This window comes from Malania oleifera, chromosome 10, assembly GCF_029873635.1.
Source record: "Malania oleifera isolate guangnan ecotype guangnan chromosome 10, ASM2987363v1, whole genome shotgun sequence".
Classification (NCBI taxonomy): domain Eukaryota; kingdom Viridiplantae; phylum Streptophyta; class Magnoliopsida; order Santalales; family Ximeniaceae; genus Malania; species Malania oleifera.
Genome location: NC_080426.1, coordinates 47,708,946 through 47,723,874, shown reverse-complemented (window position 1 = coordinate 47,723,874; position 14,929 = coordinate 47,708,946). Strand labels below are relative to the sequence as shown.

The 14,929-nt window shown below is 36.7% G+C and overlaps 1 protein-coding gene across 2 annotated transcripts in view; it reads right to left on the bottom strand.

Annotated features, from left to right (window-relative positions):
• LOC131165954 (uncharacterized) overlaps positions 1 to 13,723 on the bottom strand; it is a 36,597-nt gene extending 22,874 nt beyond the window's left edge. The window contains exons 1-6 of one of the 2 annotated variants that reach the window (XM_058124140.1): positions 12,781 to 13,723; positions 12,582 to 12,680; positions 12,252 to 12,463; positions 2,988 to 3,181; positions 2,714 to 2,819; positions 2,239 to 2,558 (exon numbers count right to left, since the gene is read on the bottom strand). In XM_058124140.1, coding sequence (XP_057980123.1) covers positions 2,239 to 2,558; positions 2,714 to 2,819; positions 2,988 to 3,181; positions 12,252 to 12,463; positions 12,582 to 12,680; positions 12,781 to 12,848 — 999 coding nt within the window. In that variant the 5' untranslated portion in view covers positions 12,849 to 13,723. The remainder of the gene's footprint in view (positions 1 to 2,238; positions 2,559 to 2,713; positions 2,820 to 2,987; positions 3,182 to 12,251; positions 12,464 to 12,581; positions 12,681 to 12,780) is intronic. The other variant, XM_058124141.1, reaches the window with a different exon arrangement.
• Between the last annotated feature and the right edge of the window lie 1,206 nt (positions 13,724 to 14,929).

The window sequence follows — 14,929 nt, the reverse complement described above, 5'->3', positions numbered from 1 at the left end:
AGCCTCTTGGTTTGCCATTTGATGCCCATGCAGGTTCAGCCGCTCCTCAGCCACCCTCTATTTCTCGACCATAGGGAACAGTGGGGTCTATTTTGGATGATGAGTTTGTGGCATCTCCTCATGGTGGTTTTCATCGCTACTTGGTTCAGTGGAGAGGTCGGCCCGGGTCAAACGCTACATGGCTTGCCAAGGATGATGTTCGTGACAGCGCTCCTGACTTGCTGGAGTCATATTTGCAGTCCCACTCTAAGGAGCAGAGTTCCTTTCAGCCTGGGGAGAATGATGAAGGACCACCTGTATCCCCTAGGCTGCCCATTCGGAGCACGTATTTTAGGCTGAAGGTTTAGGAAAGACTTCTTAATATTTTTTAGGGATTTTAGTATTTGTAATTACATGTTTAGTTGGGTCCTATTTGTAAATATGTGTTGGTTGTATTAGTGGTACAAGTGTTGGGCATGCAAGTTATTATACAGTTATTGTTTTGAATCAGATTTCAGTTTCCCTCTCCTCATGGTGGTTTTCATCACTACTTGGTTCAGTGGAGAGATCGGCCTGAGTCAGACGCTACATGGCTTGCCGAGGATGATGTTTGTGACAGCGCTCCTGACTTGCTGGAGTCATATTTGCAGTCCCACTCGGCGGCGCAGAGTTGCTTTCATCCGGGGGAGAATGATGGAGGACCACCTGAACCCCCTAGGCCGCCCATTTGGCGCATGTATTTTAGGTTTAGGGAAGACTTCTTAATACTTTTCAGGGATTTTAGTACTTCTTCTTCTCCTCCTCTCTTCTTCTTCCTTCTCTTATCTCTCTTCTAATTTTGTCTCTCACCCCTGTTTTGTTCTGTCCTGTATTCCTCCTCCTCCTCGTGCTGCTGCTGCTGCTTCTTTTCTTCTTCTTCTTCTTCTTCTTCTTCTTCTTCTTCTTCTTCTCCCTCTTCTTCTTCTAATCCTTACAATTATATCTATATATATATGTATGTATGTATGTTCTAACAACTGTCCTACATCACAGGACCTCTTTGAAAGTCTCAACAGAAAGCACAATGGGAATCAAGATTCTGTAGATGGAGGAGGAAAATTCAAGATGTGTTCCCTTAAAAGGTGAGAGAGTGAGTGAATGCACATGCACATACGAGAGAGAGAGGGCAACATGCACAACAGTCATCTCGTTCTTAATTGAGCAGCTTGAAAACAAAGTAGTTGACATATCAAATTCCACCCACTGAATTTAATACAATAATCGTGCTAGCAGAAAGGCATAATTGCAGGCACATATTTGACAAGGGAAATTTTAAATAAAAAAGTTAACCGGTTCACATAGTATGTCAGGACTCAGGAGCCAATGCTAGAATGCCTATTTGTCAACAGAATCTCATGACTTGTCAAAACAAATTTTATAGAACAAGGCAGCAATAACTTACTTCGTAGCCCACTTTTCAACATGGAATTTCTGAAGATCACTCTAGTGGAGGCAAGCATCATCACTTGGAAAATTGAAAAACAAGATTTATACCAAATTATGAAATTTTCCTAGTTAAGAATATGCTTTAGCCCCCACGGTGATAGTATAAAGTGATGGCCATGGAAGAGAGTTGGGTCCAGCCTGTTTAGTGAGAGACTTGTTAATCACTTCTTTTGCAGAATATGAAAGAAGGATAGGGCAGCTCAATGGAAGTGTAGCAAGTATGCAGTTTTATGGGGTCTTAGGTTGGAACGTAATACGCAGATTGTTTTGAAAAGAAGTCGAATCCGTATTTGGTGTGGGAAAAGATTCAGTTCTTGACATCTTTATAGTGTATCAGGTTTGGAATTTTCAGAGAAGCTAGCTTTCAGGATTTAAATAGGGATTGGAAGAATTGGTTGGTTTGATTTCTGTTTTTTTTTTTTTTTTCTTAGTTTTTTTCTGGTTTGCTCCAGATTTTTTTTGGAGAGTCTTATTCTCCCAACTTGTAAATTCTCTTCCTATTAATGAATTTCTTTTGCTATCAAAAAATAAATAAATAAAGTAACAGCCGTTACACAAATCCAGTTATGTTAAAAAAACAACCATTCAAAATACATCACTTGATCAAACAAGAAAACTGCACCCATGTTATAATAAAAGCATTTATTTTTGTTAAAATTACGCTTTCAGTATGTTTTCTATTATTCTTCCATATATAAGACTATCAAAACAAAAATGCAAAATCAGCAAGCAAATTTCAGCGCGTCACAAAACATGCAGAGTCGCAGACATTACCTCTTCTGGAATGGGATGGATTGAAGGTTTTGTCTCAAAATTCCTCTCTAAAACTGTACTCGTAAAACCAGGGGGTACAAGTGGTCGAGGTGCAGGAGCTTGGGAGACAAAGGAAGACTTTCCAGAAATATTGATTGGAGCTAATTGTATCTCAGACTCATCCAATACATTGTCTGCACTGACAAGTTTCTTCTGGTCTTTGGAATCCTCAAACAAAGCAGTAATATCTGAGACAGACTTTTTTTCAGGCTGGTCTAGATTAGATTTCTGCTTATCTTGCCATGCTTTGTGTTGTTCCTTCCTCATCAACTCAAAGGAAGCTGAAAAAAAAAGGTCAAATTAGATCTTGATTAAGCTACCAAATCATTAGTTGCTCAAACTAGAAAATTGTTGAGCAGGGGAGATTCAAAATTGCACACTGAAGGTTATTATACAATCAGTGGCTCTAACACAATCTGGGAGAAAAGAATACTACCTCTTCTCCTTCTCTCTTCTTCAGCTCGATCCTGACTTGTACACTCAGAAGAACCAAAAGTTTCATCATTAAACAAGTCAGTATCTCTTCGTGAGGGAGGGACCGCCTGGGAGAACAAAAAGAAAAAAGAATATGTATTAGTAAAGATTTCCAACTGAACCCATTCATTTTTTCTTTAAAAATTATCTTCAAGAATCACATTGCTAAGCATCTTTAAATTGATACAGAACATCAATATCCAGGACCCAATATATGATCGTTCAGAAAAATAGACCTTGTAAGGGCGAGGAGGATGATAAGGCTCACTGCTCCTGTTGAGCTGGTAGTGATCATTAGCTCGAACTTTTGGAGCTGATGATCCTGCAGAATATCCAGATGGTCTTGGAAAGGATCCACTCCCAAGAAGCCCATCATGCTCAGAAGTTTGCCAAGACCGACGAGATTGATTGCCATAACGCCTTCCTGAATCTTTAAAATAAATAAATAAATTATACACAAGTTTGCAATATATGATGCAATATTTATAGATAAGTAGGCCATCTAATGCAGAAAGCAGCAGCAGGACTTCAGCCAAATGGATGCAAATTACTTCATGACACTGGCAGAATTCAACAATTAATTGACAGAGCATACACAGAACAAAGGCAGGAATGTGCATAACAGATTTATAGAATGGAAAGAAGTCGAACAATGTTTTACTTGAAAGTAGATAACCTAATTTCTTCCTAATCTGCATAATTGAAACTAAAAAGTGGCACACAGCATGGTTTTATGGTGAATGGTCAACCTAGGGATTGGTTCAAGGCTACTTGGGGGTCAAGGCACGGGGACCCTCTTTCATTTTTTGTTCACTTTGGCAGTTGATGTGTTGAGTAGGTTGATTAGCCATGCTCAGGGCCTAGATGTGATTCGCCGTCTTAGGATAGGTAGGGAACAGGTGGTTGTGCCCCATCTACAGTTTGCGAATGACATCATGATTTTCCTCAAAGATAGTGTCGTGAAATTCCTTAAGGTATTTACTTAAAAATTTTTAGATAGTTTGGGGTTGAAGATCAATGTCTAAGAGCGAGATAGCTGGCATAAACAAAGGAAGAGATGAGTCAGGGGTTTGCTGTGTCAGCAGGCTGTACGATGTTAAACTAGCCTTCGAGTTTGGGCCTTCCTCTTGGAGGCGATACTAGCTCTCCTGCTTTTTTGGAGCCAGTGGTGGATAGAGTGGGAAGGAGGTCAGGAGGGTGGAAGAGGGCATATTTGTCCTTAGGAAGCTATATTAATGTGATAGTCTGATCAAAGCAGTTCTTTCTAATCTGCCTGCCTATTTGCTCTCTTTTTAGAATCCCTGTGAGTGTGGCTGCTTTCTTGGAGAGGCTTACGCAAGATTTTTTGTGGTCAGGTACAAGGGAAAAGAAGCTGGCCATCTTTTTGGTTGGGATTGAGTTAGAAAACCTAAGCTAGATGGGATTTGGGTATTGGTAATGTGGTGTTCAAAAACATATCCTTAGTTGGAAGATGATTATGGGTTAATTGGAAGTACGGCATGCACCAAAATGGTTGGGATACTAAAAATATGGTAATGCTTCTCATTCGAGCCCTTAGAAATTTATTTCACAGATTACTCATTTCTTTTAGCCTCTTACCTGGGTCAAAGTTGGTAATGGGAATTCCATTCAGTTTTGGGAGGATATTTGGGTGGGTTGAGGCCTCATTGGAGTTGTAGGTTTCTTCTCTTTATCAATTTTCTTCAGTTCATAATGCATCAATTAATTCCTTTTATTCTTTTGAGGCGGCTCTCTTTCTTGGAATTTCATTTCTTCAGAAATCTCAACAATAGAGATGTTGATGGCTCACTATTCTGTTGAGTGCTGGATTCATTTGTTCCTAAAATGAGGAATGATTCAAGATTTAGGATCCTTCTGGTTCTTTCACTATGAAATATTTCTTCTCTCACTTGTAGAGTTCTTCTAGATATCCCTCTTTTCCTTTGAATAATCAATCATGTTATTAGGAAAGCTAAGGCTCCTTTCAAAATCAAGCACTTTCATATGTAGGAGAAAGAAAGGAATGGTGTTATGGAAGTGTGTTGTGTTTGCTCTCTTTTGGACTTTGCGGATTGAGAGGAATGCTAGAATCTTTCACAGAAATTCAACTTACTCCCCATTTATCGTGGAATACCATTCTTTTCTTGCTTCAATTTGGGCACACGCTTTGGGATTCCTTTGGGGACTTTTGTTTTCTGACCTCCATCAAGACCTTGGGAGAGGGAGGGTGTGCTTTATTGTGACCATTTGTTTGGTTCCTTTAGGAGGATCTCCAATTTTCAGAAGTTTGTAATTCCTTCTCTATTCTTTTAATGATATTCTATTTCAATATTATTTATAAAATAAATAAATAATAACTAAGTCCTACATCTTATTCAACTTATGGGGCGACCCCTCGTAATGTCACTCTCACTCGTTCCTGCTCTCTTTCTCTCATGCAAGATCCTTCCTCCGTCTATGGATCTGATCAAACGAAGGTATGGAGGAGAATCTCCTCACATCATTGCACACCAAAAGCAAGACTTTCAATCAGCATTTGGAAAAGATTGGGGAAGGAGGTTTTGTTCATTTGGAGGAGAGATCCCAAGTCAACTTTGTGGATTTGGATCACTACTTCAACCACATGATGGATATGTGGCTTGTCTTCCTTAATTCACAGCTCGGAGCATTTCTCACAAAACATTTGGTAGATTGCTTTTTTGGGTGGCGTGTAGTTCAAATTGCAAAAGTAATTCTTGGGAGTGGGAGTACAATTGAACAACAAAAGAAACCCTACATTTATTCCAAGGGGCTTGAAAGGGGGAAATTGGTGTAGCTTCAATGAAGCCTTGGAGTCGGTGGGAGGTAAGTAGAAGATTCTTATTCCCAAGGGAGGGGTTGGGAATGAGTCTACACAGCCAAACAGTCATCAAAGTTGGAAGGATGCCTTGGTGGGAGATTATTGCCAAAGGTCCAGCAGGGGGGTGGTGCTGCAGCAACTGTGGAGGTACGGTGCAATCTCCAGCAAATTTGGCAGCAGTCACAGACTTAAATTTCCACGAAATTGTCAAAATTTCCGGTTTCCATCACCTCGAAATCGAAATGGCAGTCAATTTCCGTCTTATATAATTTCCGTCAAAATCTCAACGAATCATCCAAAATTTATCAAAATCTCAAAATTTTAGCGAAACTTGTCGAAATTTGCACTATGCAATGAAATTTCCTCGAAATTCAAATGAAGGATTTAGGAGTGAAGTGAAATTTCTCTCTTAATTTATTTTATTTATTTTGAACAAAACAAAATATTATTACAAGTGATTTTGAAATTATATGAAAAAATAAACTTACAGCAACATTTTATTTAACCATTCATGTCTAAATTATCATTATTTGTATAATAATTAATATTTAAATGATTTATGAATTTCACTTGTATTAGCTGATTCACTAAATATGTTCAATGTACATTATCTTACAAATATGTTTGATGCACATATTATTAACAACTTCTCCACCTCATACACAGCATAGATGCATTTACTTGTAATATATTAGTCCTAAAACTTACATTATTATGTCTATTAATCATTTCTAAAACTTCATAAAAGAATTCCATGCTTTACTACTGATTTCCAATACTTTTTCAAATCAAAATCAAAATTCACATCAAAATCAAAATTTCCATACTTTTGGAGCTTTAAAATTCGAGTCAAAATCGAAATTTAAGACCTTGGTAGCAGCAGATGGTTCAGAGGATATCCCTTCAGCTAGGGTTTGCAATATGGAGAGGACGAAAAATTGAGAACTCAAAACTAACGGAGTGAGCTTAGGGCTGCATGGGCTGGGAATTGTACACGTTACTTTGAACTTGGGTCAGCTGTTGGATGCTTTAGGCTTGAACTATATTTAAAGAGCAGACTGTTCCAACGAACTTATTTTCTCCAAAGCAGGTACAAGACTACCTCAGGCCTTGCACAAGTTCCTTCTGTTGGATATCAGGCCCAAAGCCCATTGAAGAACTTCAATGAACAGCCCATGGTTTCAAGCATGGTATTAAATAACGGCCGTTACGTAACAGAAAAACAGGTCTCCGATACCGTTTCAGGCCGCATTAGCGGCGAGCCAAAAATTCACATGGGTAACGGCCGTTACGGAAACGTAACGGCCGTTACACTAACGTTATAGAACGTAACGTCTGTTACGCAGCTTCGAGCCTTCGAACCCTTACATCTGTTGTCTGCAAGCTGAGTTTAATTCCCTCTTCACTTGAATCACTCTTCGATTCTTCGTCTCCTTCATACGTACAGCTTCGATCTACTGATCTGAAGCTTCGAAATCCCTAAAACCCCCAAAATCTGCCTCGTACAGCTTCGTCTCCCTCAGTCCGTCATTCGTCTCCTTTGTCCAAGAACCCAAAAATCAGCAAGCCTTCGATTCCTCCATTCGAAGCCTTCGATTCCTCCAAAATTTGGAGGCTTGCAGGTTGCAGCTGCAGCAGGCCAGCAGCTCTCTCGCAGTCGCAGGGTCGCAGCTTCCGTGGGAGTGGGAGCCAGGAGTGGGTAAGTGGTAACTGGGAAGTGGGTGGTGGCCAGTGGGTATGTAGTATGTTTGTTGTTTTATTATTTCAATTTATGCTTTATTGCTTAATAATTTATTCTGTTTTATTATTTCAATTAATGCTTTATTGCTTTGTATAAATTGTAAATTTCAGTTTGTTTTAAATTTCAATTTATTTAATTAGTATATAAATTGTAAATTTCAGTTCATTTAATTAGTATATAAATTGTAAATTTCAGTTTTAAATTTAGTTTGTTTTATAATTTCAATTTATAGTTTATATAAATTATAAATTGAAATTTTAGTTTATTTAATTACTAATTAGTATATAAGTTGTAAATTTTGTTTTATAATTTCATTTTATAAATATAATTGGTATATAAATTTAGTTTATTTATTATTTAATTAGAATACAAATTAACAATTGCAAATTATTAATGATTGTATAAGTAGAATTTTTTAATTAAAATAAAAAAATAGTATAAAGTTTTTAAAATATAAAATTTATAGAGTTACTTAGACTCTTAGAGAGTTAGAACCTAGAACTTAGAACTTAGAAACTTAGAGTACAGATTTAGTAAAAAATTATTAACTAATATTCTACATATTTATTTTTTTTAATACCTTGAGGTCCTTGACAATTAATAATTTAATATTAGATCTACAATTTATAATAAATTCTAATTTGTACACAATTAGTCAAGTCTCAACTCTTAAGTGACTCAAGTTCAAGTCTATTACCATTTAAATAATTAAATTGTAAGATTTACAATTTCATATTTATTTTGTTAAATTGTAAATTTTAAAGTAATGTAAATTATTAAAAAATATGTTTTTTTTTTAAACAACGCACTAAAATTAATATAAAAATCATAATGCCTATTAAAAAACATTTGTAGGTTGAATGAAGACCTTTAAAATTCATTAAAAATCATGTATTAATGGATTTCATGCTATATTTTTTGATTTTGGCATGGTTGTGCATGCGTGAAAAAAATTCACAACCGTTACGCCCGCTTCCCGTTATGTAACACTCACGTCTCCCGCGTCCCGCGACACCCACGACCATTACGCAACGTTACCCGTGACCGCGATTTCGAACCATGGTTTCAAGTAAATCTCCTTACAACCAGGCAAAAGCTTGGGAAAGGCTCCAGAGGAGATGTCTGTTGACAGTTGACATGGATGGACATAGCAAACTTGGAGATAATTGTATGACTGTTCAAATCAGGAATCAAGATGATGCAAGCTTTAGTAATGATAAGGCAAGGAAGGATGGGGGAAAAGTCCTAGGTCACCAAAAAGGAAGCAAAACCAAAGGTTTGTACTCGTGGGAGGAAGAAGAGTAAGAAAAAAATGGAAGATTCAATTGAGAAGCATCTCAGGGTAGATGGGAGGCGAGGTAATTTCCTCAAAAAATACCGTGATCGTAATTTTTACATTCGAGGATTCAAATGGGTTGAAAACATTAAATATGCGTATTAAAAAAAGGGTAGTGGGGAAATTCGATTGGAGAAGGTGGGGGGTGATATGATTAGTGATTTTAATTGTGACAAAGGGCTACACATAAATGAGGTTCGTGAACAACTTGGTTATGGATCAGATAATTCTAATTCTATGGGAGCTCATTCCTGGCAATCTTCACCCCCAATGGAGGGTATAGAAAGAGTTATTTTGGTTCGAGGAATGTTGAACTAGAAGAGGCAAAAAACAAGATTGTACAAAATGAGACCATTACTGATTTCGTGTCTCGTATTCAACATATGCTGTATAAAAAAGGTATGTGGTCGGCTGACTCAGAAAGAAAGGGAGTCATCTTGGATGGTGGCATGATTAAGGATAGGAAGGGGCAACAGGAATTGGCTAATTTGCATCATTCCATCAATTACGATGGGAAGGACTGAAAGGAGGTATTCTTAGGTAGTGTTTTGCCTTAGGATTATGTCGGGCTTTGAGTGGTGGGTAATAGTGGTTCAGATTGTGGACAGTTATGGTTCGGGTGATCTTCACTCCTTGTTTTTATTTTCTTTGAGGATTCCTTTCTTGATTGTATCTTCTTTCTCTCTTAATATATCTTCTATTATCTTTAAAAAATAAAAATAAAAAAAGCTCCCAATTATGGGCATTTCTCACAAAGGGAATGTCCTAGATTACTCCATTGTCTACAAGCTGAAATTTTGTACTAGCCAGAGAATTCTTATCCCCAGCCAAACTCAAAATATCAAGAAGATTCGTGCTGAGTGGAATGAGGCCACATCATGTATTATTACAAAAGAAAGTACAGTCAATAGAGGTGAAGAAGTCATTCCAATCTTTCCAGATCCATTTCCAAGCTCCAACCCCATAAGATTCCAAGACTTCCATAGAAGTCCATCCACTACGTTCAAGGCCATATTTTGTAGCAATAGCCTTTCTCCAATGAAGATGCTTTTTCATTCATGAATCTGCAAACCATTTGTGAAGAAGGCTTTGTTGAACATGGTAAGAGATGGGAGACCCAAGCCACCAGTTTGAATAGGTTGCTAGTGGTACTTAACTCCACATCCGTGTTTTCTGACAAGAATCTTATTTGAATATCCTCAAGTCTTTTTACCGCTGAGCATGGTATGGGGAAGAGTGACATATAATACACTAGACTTTTGAGACAAGAGTCTTCCTCCTAGAGGTAATTTCTCTTCCAATCAGCAAGCTTTTTTCACAAATCTCTCAATAATGGGTTCCCCCATTCTTCTATCTTTTAACTTGGTTGCAAGAGGAAGACCTAATAGTTGCAGTCTTATTTCTATTTAGAATCACAAAACCAAAAAAAACAAATATTTTAACAGTCATGAGCTTCCTTTTATCTTTTACTTTTTTATTTTTTATTTAACATTTTTCATTTTTTTGCAATTTTGAAGTTGTTAGAGGGAGGGAAAGGAGGGTTCATAATTTATTCATATGAGGCTTAGGCAAAAGAAACTTGGCCAACAGACCAGCTTCACTGGCAAGTAAGCAACTCTATAGGACCACATGGATATGCTCCTGACCTCTTCTAAAGATAATGAAGCACTGTCAACTCTAATTCTGCTATATTTTTTATGATTGAGGAGAACAAAAATTGCACTAAAGACCGAAATGAGACTCAACACATGTACATGCACACATAAAGAAAAAGAGTGTATCAGGATCTAATCTCAACAAGCATAAAAACAAAAAAAACAGAGGAGCTAATGCAAAAGGATAAAAAGGAAGAGCTCAAGCTAAAGATCGTAGATGAAGTGGTAAATTTTAAATTTGTACATGGTTTCAACATTATAAAACATTCTTATAATATGTTCCTTCCAAAGGCTCCAAAAGACACAAGAATGGAGGAAACTGCTTTTTCAATGCTAGGCGCAAGCTTCCAGTCTATCCTTTCAGGCAGCATCATTCACCGCAACCATACCCCATGCGCGCGCGTGCACACACACAGAGACTGCTGAGTTATTAAACAACGAAGAAGTGGAGTATTGGTTTAGCACTCCTTTATGATACGAAACCCCCTCATGATCGGTTCAACAAAAAAACAAAGGGAAATTATTAAAAATAAAATAAAAATAAAAAAATAAAAAAGAAAGGTAATTTCAAAGGAGCCATAGAGCACCACGTCACTTCACCTAGAATATCAATCATAGTTTCACCCACCAAGGATTGAAGTAGGCTAGAGAAATTCCCATCCTTCATTCCTCCTCACCTAATTAAATTTTCTAGCAACGTAAAGATGCCAACCAAATATAAATGACTCAAGAAAGCAACATAGGCTCATTCCTGATTATTTATAGCCATAACAGCCTCATAATTCCACCGCATCCTAGCCTCTTCACATACAATGTCATCCGAGATCAAAGCACCATCATTACAAATCATAGAAAAAAAGATAAGGGAAAGTCATCTATAATGGCTCTCCTCTCCATGCCAAATATAATGCTAGAATCTCACTCTTCCACCATCAGCAACCTTGAACTCGATATTCTTTCAAACTCCTCTAAAACTCCCAGAATTCCCTTCCAAAGAGTTGCCGCAGATGTGCCGTGCACCTTCAAATAAAATCAATCCCATCACAAACCTCTTGACATGTACTAGGTGCGAGAGCCCATCTCCACCCTCTCTCTCTCTCCCTCCCTCTCTCTCTCTCTCTCTCTCTATCTCTCTCTCTATCTCTCATGGAAGAGCAAATCTCCACGATAGCTTATCCAGCAGAGCTTTATTGAACTCTTGCGACCTTCTAATGCCCAGCACACATTCCTGTGTAAAGCTACAGCCAACCTCCAATTGAATGGATAAATTTTCCTCACTTCTCCCAATCCTCATCAAAAGAAAATCTTTCTAACTCTATACATGCTCCATCAAGTCACCAGGTCAGTGAACGCAGACATGATGTAAGCATGCAAACTAGACACAGTGCTTTTTGTAAGGGTATTGACCTTATAAAACTTTCAAAAGATTGATACCTAAACTCTCCAATAATAATATCACAATCCTTACCTATGGTTCATTCCACAATAGGAAGCTATATCTAAAGACAAACATGGAGACAGAAGTATTCCCTTCATTTCTCCATGGTGAGCTAAGACCAAGCGAAGGAGCTTATACTAGGTCAGAACAAGCTCAAAGTATCCCTCTTTTAACATCTCCATGTGGGAAATCACAGATATGCATTCCCAATCACTACTTTGTAAAACTGAAGCTTCGATTGGAAAATAAAGAACGACAAGTGTTCGCGAATAATTATAAATCATCCACTATCTAAGAAAAAAACAACCAGTGATAAACTTTTCTGAGCTCAAAACAGGTTTCTCTCAACTGTCTTAATTTAAGCTCCATGGGTAAAGCCTTGTGAAGTATGAGATAAATTTCCATACACTTTTTTTATGAAGTTGAAACAAAGTAACGATAATTTTTGGTATCAGAGTACAAATTAAAGAAAATATAACCTTGAATTTTACCTGAATCCCAATCAGATTGGGGGTCGCTATCTCTATCACTTCGTCCAATAGAGCGATTGTCCCACCTTCCATGGATTCCCCGAGAGAAATTACTTAAATCCTCTCTAGCCGGTGGAGATGAACCATATTCATTTCGTTTGAAACTTTGCAATGAAAAACTTCCAGAAATTCTTTGCCGATCTTGTACATTGTGGGAAGCGTCATTGAATTCACTGATTAAAAAGAAGCATAAGCACAAGAGCATAGGTAAAACTAGAAAAGCATAAAACAATTCTGCAGACTGCAAATTAGACATACAGACATTTGACCACTTAAAATTTTGCAGAATACCTTAGAAATGACTGGTCAAATCCACTTGGTAATTTTTTGCATACATCCAACTCACCAAGTGATAAAAGAAAATCCCTTGAGTATGAAATTTTACACTTCCTGAAACATAGCAACAACTTCTTAGAAATGGAATAAGGTGCCAAACTGAATGATATCAGAATTTAAAGAAAACAAAAATCCAACAAAACTGCTTAATTACTTCTGAGGATCGTGATCTGTTTTGAGAGGCTGATCCAGTGACCATTGGTCTTCAATTTCTAAACTCATTCTGCGATGCTTAATAAGAGAATATCACGCTGTGGGCTAATTAAGACACCCCCTTAACCTTTATTCCAGTTCTACAAACAAAGGCTGACTAAACAAAGCTTAAAAACAGGTTAGTCGCCAAATAGGCCCAAGCCCCTTCATCTCCAATCAATGTCTTATTCACAGCATTCCAGCTCATGGACACACAAATTGCACTGATATAACCACTATGCACACCAAGCAAAATTTGCAATAGCACGTTCAAACAACACAATAGTGCTTCTCACCGCCACTAGTGACACATCCGCATGTTTGAGCATGTTATATAAATGACGGCTAACATAAATCAAATAAAAAATAAAATACGATCTTTACAGACTCATATCAAGCAATCCCATTTGATCCACCACAATCTACAATCAAACCCAACAAATATTAATGATTAAATACCACGCGAATAGCCTCTTGCCTAAGTGTCCAGATCTCATCAACCAATGAAGATCCTTAAGATTCGAACACAAATATATATCACCTTTTTCTTAACTCAAGCGTACGAGCAAGAATATTCAGGTACTAAAACGGGAAGTTATCGATGAAAGTTGGTGAATTTGAATATAAACAGCTTCAAACAATTATTATGTGGGACAATTCAGGGTGTTGTTCTAATTCACTAACTCCCAAACTAGGGTTTTGTTGTTTCCCACGCAGAGGCTACCTAAATCATGCAGAGAGAGCCAGAGAGAGAGAAAGAACCACAAAGAGTGTCACGATCAAGCGTCGTGAAAGTGGAAATTAGGGTTCCGATCGCGTTGCTTAATCTCATTTCGCTGGCGACCGGAGGGCGGGGAGGAGCGCTGGACTGTAATTGGGTGTCTCTCTTCCTGCTGCAGAGACAGAGGAGGTAAATTGCAATAAAACAAATAAAAGGATTGAGTTATCGCCACGCTCGTTTACTGTGCGTGGATTGCACGCTTCGCATTACAATTGCATTTTTTTTATGCCATTAAAAAAGCAAAAATGGTTAGATCACCGTGCACACATCGCCGGCCCATGACACAAACCTTTTTATTTTATTATATTAATTAAAAATACTCCATCCGCATTCTTATGAAATGGCATTACTAAAAATTTCACTCTACTCATGAGAATATTTTTATCTCATTCATTAAACTTTTTATATTAATATTTAATTTAATATAAAAATTTTGACAAATATTTTAATAAAATGACAGTTATAGGTCTTATGAATGGGATACCCTTCACGACTTATAAATTTAAAATATTTAACGCTTAGTAGTTTATTAATCGGAAAAATTGAGGCCAACATAATGTCTAAATATTAATTATTATACTAAAATTTTATAAAACAATACTACTATTATATTTATTTAATAAATTAAAAAATGTTAATTAAAATTTTAATTACCTTAAATATTATCACTTTTAATTGAAATTTTAAAATAATTTATATCTTTAACAAACATTATATATTTTTTAAAATAAAAATAATTAACATTTATACTAATCAAAAAATTTTACCTTTATTTTATTAATAATTTTAAGGTTGTGACTAAACTAAAATTTTGGTTTGTTAAAAAAATGTGAATTGTAATTGAATTGTTTTAAATAATGAAATAAAAATTTGGATAATCACCCTTTAGGCTAATATCCAAAAGTTACTTGAACTAAACCATTAGATTTATTCTAAAATTGTAAAGTCATTACAAATTAACATTTTTATTCTATTATAATTATTAATATTGGCACAAGTGGCTAATTTGGTTGCCAACAAGTTTGGTGACTATTTTTAAAAAAATAAGTATAGGCAATCACATTGCAATGTCCCGGAGGACCACCTCTTGCAAGAGGGGAGTATCTCCAAGTCACCTAGACCAAGTGGTGATACAAATACGAAGTAATTATGTAATGTATGAGGGTGAGAAATGGGTCAAATGTACAATACATGGACTTCCCACTAACCTATTTCATGTTATGTGAGATTAGAACATCTATTTAATTAACTATTAATTCATTAGTCTCTAAACTTAAGTCCAAAGGAATTGGAAGTTAATGATTTGTACTATCAAAGTCAGGCTCAAGAG